This window comes from Prunus dulcis, chromosome 6 (assembly GCF_902201215.1).
Source record: "Prunus dulcis chromosome 6, ALMONDv2, whole genome shotgun sequence".
Taxonomy (NCBI): domain Eukaryota; kingdom Viridiplantae; phylum Streptophyta; class Magnoliopsida; order Rosales; family Rosaceae; genus Prunus; species Prunus dulcis.
The window spans coordinates 13,605,466-13,610,482 of record NC_047655.1 but is presented as its reverse complement, the minus strand read 5'-3'; the positions used below and the strand labels follow the sequence as shown (position 1 = coordinate 13,610,482).

General features: G+C 35.8%; 1 protein-coding gene across 1 annotated transcript; it reads left to right on the top strand.

Moving 5' to 3' along the window:
- Nucleotides 1–2,207, top strand: LOC117630317 (probable polygalacturonase At3g15720). The gene is made up of 9 exons (XM_034363056.1): nt 1–165; nt 296–385; nt 480–710; nt 812–982; nt 1,090–1,297; nt 1,388–1,469; nt 1,555–1,663; nt 1,758–1,883; nt 1,986–2,207. Exons 1-9 carry the CDS (start codon nt 1–3, stop codon nt 2,205–2,207), a joined length of 1,404 nt encoding a protein of 467 aa, XP_034218947.1.
- The last annotated feature ends 2,810 nt before the right edge of the window (nt 2,208–5,017 follow it).

The following is a 5,017-nucleotide window of genomic DNA, read 5'->3' as shown; positions in this document are numbered from 1 at the left end:
ATGAAGGTCCCGCTTACTGCCACCGTTTTGGTCCTAACTATTTGGCTAGTTGCTTCACCTAATAGTTCATGTAGTGCTAGAAGAGTCGTGCCAGATGATTTCGATTTGTTTGATTATGGTGCTGTTCATCACAACACCCCAACTGATGATGAGGGTTTTTCTCAAGTATATTTACACTATTTCTTCATCCTCTTTTATTTATTTATTTATTTATTTTTGCTTCTTTTTTTTTTTTTTTTCTCCCATTGATCTAATTTGCGTTTTCTTTTTAATTTTATGTTTGTGCAACTAAAAGGAGGCCTTCCGAGAAGGATGGGAGACTGAATCAACAACAAGAGACTCATTCAATCGTGGGAATGCCCAAACTGAAGAATATGATCCACAAGTACACAGTTCTTCATTTTCTCTCTTTTTTTTCCCCATTCAATTTTCTATTTTCTAATGAATTTTCTTCTTCTTGATTGTGCAACTGAAAGCAGGCCTTCCTGGAAGCATGGGAAGCAAAAACAAATACTTTCAATGTGGTAGATTACGGTGCTGTTGGGAATGGCCTAGTAGATGATACAAAGGCCTTCCTCAAGGCATGGGGAGCTATGTGTGCTTCATCAACTCAAGGCACCCTTACCCTGGTGGTACCAAAGGGCAAAAGATTCTTGTTAAATGCTGTGGCGTTTGAAGGGCCTTGCAGGGCTAGTAAAGTAAATTTCCAGGTAAACAAATGTCGATAATTCACATAAACTAAAAAAACTAAAATAATAATTGATGCCTATATTGCTATTACTTTTATTTACAAGCTCTGTACGTTTTACAGATACAAGGGAGTATTGTTGCACCGAATAACATTGGTGCATGGACAAACAAGGAGATGTGGATTCATTTTTCGGATGTACAAGGTCTAACGGTCAATGGAGGAGGTCGAATTGACGGAAACGGCGCTGTTTGGTGGAAAGCTTGCGGTAGCAAGGGCTGTCAGAGACCAACTGTATGTTAATGATCCGAACCGTAAATTATTTTTTTTTTGTCATCTAAAATTGAAGTTTAAACTGTTAGTTAGAATTAGTATTTATTAATTAATGCATGGTGGTGCAGGCTCTCCATTTCAACAAATGTCATGGCTTCCAATTGAGTCGTCTGGCAATTTTTAATAGCCCTAAAAATCATATAAGCATTTGTAGCTGCAATGGCCCTCGAGTTCTCGGTCTCTTAATTTGGGCTCCTAAAGACAGTCCAAACACAGATGGAATTGATATTTCCCGATCAACCCGAGTCACAATTCAATCTTCTCACATAGCAACTGGTAATTATATATGGTAAACCTTTTCTTAATTAGTTTTAGTTTATGGTGGTATTGGTGTAAATTATTATTTGTTTTGCTATATATATACAGGTGATGATTGTATTGCCATCAATAGCGGTTCGTCTTATATCAAGATTAGGGATATTAGATGCGGACCAGGCCATGGTATTAGGTAATCATTCATTCATTTTAATTACATGAAAATGGTTTAGTTATTAATTAATAATCAATTAACTGATTTGTATATATTTATGTAGTATTGGAAGTCTAGGTGAACATGGAGAATACAGTCAAGTGGAAGAGGTGCAAGTGAGCAATTGCAGCTTCAAGGGGACAACAAATGGAGTGAGAATCAAGACATGGGAAGTAAGTGAAACATGCGTATCAAATTGAATTGAATATGAGAGAGTAACTTAATTAATTTTGTGACTAATGTGATTTTTGTACGAATCGAATGAAGGGCGGATCGGGATATGCTAGGAAGATCACTTTCGAAGGCATCACATTTGAAGACACCAAAAATCCTATCATAATAGACCAGCACTATTTCGATAAACGACCTACTTCAGCAACGGACACAAGCAAGGTGAAATAAAATAACATAATAAATTGATTCTCTAAATAGAGCAATATGATATGATTTGTAACTAATTAGAGTGATTATAATTGTGTAATTTGGATTGTGCAGTCGGTACAAGTTAGCGACATCACATACCGAAACATAAACGGAACTTGCACTGATGAGAAAGCCATAACTTTGGCCTGCGCAGGGGGCGGATGCACAAACATTGTGATGAACAACGTGAACATAAAATCTGATCTTCCAAACAAGAGGTCTTATGCTTACTGCGACAATGCCCATGGCACCTCTGCCTTCTCTTTGCCTTCTGTCCCATGCCTTTTGCATTGACATAGCTCCTAGCCCTAGCCTTAGCCCTAGCCCTAGCCCTAACCTAGTTGTTGGTGGCTTCTATGTTTATTCATGGTTTTTCTTTTCCTTTTTAGTTTGCTGATGTAGCAATAAATTAATTACCATATAACTAATAAGAATGGAATCATTTATGTTTTGGTATCTCCTCCAATCAATATATATATAGTTCACAGATTCTTCAGTGTCAAATTAATTCCCATTGATTTCTTTTTAAAATATATTTTGTTTACAGAGCTCAAAAGGGAAAAGAAAACAACATTACAGCGCTCTTGCCTGAATTGCTATGAGTTTTCAATCAACATCCCAATTAACATGCGCTCGGAATCTTTGAAATATAGAGTAACAGGCAACACTCTGATCTTTCTCTTGTGTGGAATAAAGGTTTGTATTCCGACTCCAAGCTTTGACTATTTTCGTAAAGGAAGGAAGTATTAGATATGGAAACAAAACTCAAGGAAAACAAGGTAAATATTCAATTTTAGTTGGAAGAAGAAAGTAAATCATATTTCACCATGCAGTCGTGGATCGAGGAATTTTTGTTCCGGGGTCAACATGTTAAAAGAATCATCTTAATAAGGACTTTCCCTTCCAGAGCATATTTAAAAAATGTGCATGTTAAGATTATTATGACTTTCTAATAGGCACAAAATTGTTTGTTCAGCAGAGCATTCTTCCAGTGAATTTCTATTTCCATTCTTGATTCTTCATACTTTTCCAAAACTAGCAGAACAAAATCACCCTACTTTGTTGACTGAAAAAAAAAGAACAGAAATTCTGTTCCTTGGGAACAATTAGCTGTAGAAATTAGAAGGCCCAAAGAAGAACAAAGAAATGAATATGTACAGAAAGATCACTAAAGAGAGCAAAGGGACTGACTTTAAACGGCACAGAGAAAACGATTATTATTAGAGGACGTATTTTCTGCTGTTGCTGATGTCAAAGTTTCTTCAGTTAGTTTTACCAATTCGTTCGTCTGTATTCGTGTGATGTCAAACTTAAGTGGAACGAAGTAGGACGTGGAGGAAAGAAAAAATAAAAGAAGTTGCTGGGCTCTGCGAGTTCCTTTGGGGTATTTCATCAAACACATTGTAAGGGTCAATTTTTTCCCCTTATATGACAGATTTTGGGTTCTATGGGTCAATTGACCACCCTTGCCCGTATCACCAGGTATATGTAGGGGTGAGCTTCAGAACCAAAGAACCGAATCAAACCGAATCGGAAAATAATCGTGTTGACAAAAAAGTCAAACCCAATTTTAAAAACCAAACTAAATCGGTTCTAACTAATTCTCGTTCCAACAAACCGAACCGAGGTAACCGAACCAGCAAAATTAAAAAATACATAATTTTAATATTTATTTATATCCAATGCTATATTTTTAATCTCATAACTAATATTTACACAAGCTCAAATTCAAAACATCTATCTTTTCTAGCCCCAATATTTCTTTTGGTATGAAATTGGATAATTTGTTAATTTTCAGGCTAAAAAAATTAAATTTCAGTTGAAATTTGTATTAAAAAATAATAATAATAATCCTGTTCAAAACCGAACAGGACCAGAACTAGTTCAATCCAAACCAGACAGTTTTATAAAAAAAAATTATTAAAATCGGACCGAATGGAAGGGGGTAAATAGTACTAATCTCAATTCCAATTTGAGGAAAAAACCAACCCGAACCTGACTATGCTCACCCTTAGGTATAGGGCTCGTCACTGGGGCTGAGCTGGGCTAGCCCAACCCAAATTTAATGGGCTTGGGGCAGGCCGGGCCGGGCTTTAAATAGGAGAGAGAAAATATCTGGCCGGGCCTGGCCGAGTTTTTTTAGAAAATTCAAAGACCAAGCCCAACCCATGGATCGGGCTTAAAAGGGCCTACTTCATTAAAAAAAAAAAACTATAAACTTAATCATAAGGGCATTTTAGTCCAAATTTGAGATTAAACTCACTTAATTCCAATATTTTCACATCAACCCAAATTCATAAAACACCCAATAAAGTCATACAACTTAATAAGATTTTTCACAAAAATAATAAAACCAAGTATCATTTTTGAAGTTATTACATAATTAGACCGTAATACGTTTTAAAAAATAATAAGTATCAAAAAAATATTTTTTTTAAAGGATGGTATGAATAAATATGCAAATATTTGGTGATGTATTCAAGTAAAGCATGACTATATTTGGTGGTACGATTATGTTTCATGATATGATTATATTTGGTGATGTGATATGTTGTTCATCTTATTTATATATATAAAATTATTGAATTAATAATTGTCACAAATTAATGTGCTAATCATCCAATTATAAACTAGGAATGAGTAAAGAAAAGTAAATGAAATGAAACAAATTATATATGTAATTTAAGTGATATAATCCTAAACCTAAACTCTTATTTATACATAATTATATATGTATGCAGGCCTAACGGGCTGGGCTTTTGTGAGCGGGCCTGGCATGGCTTCAGACACCCAAGCCCAAGGCGGGCCGGGTCATTTCAAAGCCCATAACGGACAAGCCCGGGCTTTTTTCGATGGGCCGGGAGGACCGCTATCGGCCCATGAGCCCATGGGCCAAATGATGAGGCCTACTTAGGTATATGTGACTATAAGAGGATTTTTTTTTTTGGGGGGGGGGGGGGGGGGGGGGGGGGGAGGGGGTGTTGTTGTCATTGAGATTCCAAATGTCACCGAATTAGGACTTTGAGACCCCTAGTGTTTTTTTATTTTTAATTATTGATATTTATTATATATTTATCAGATAATATATATTTAATAGTAAATAA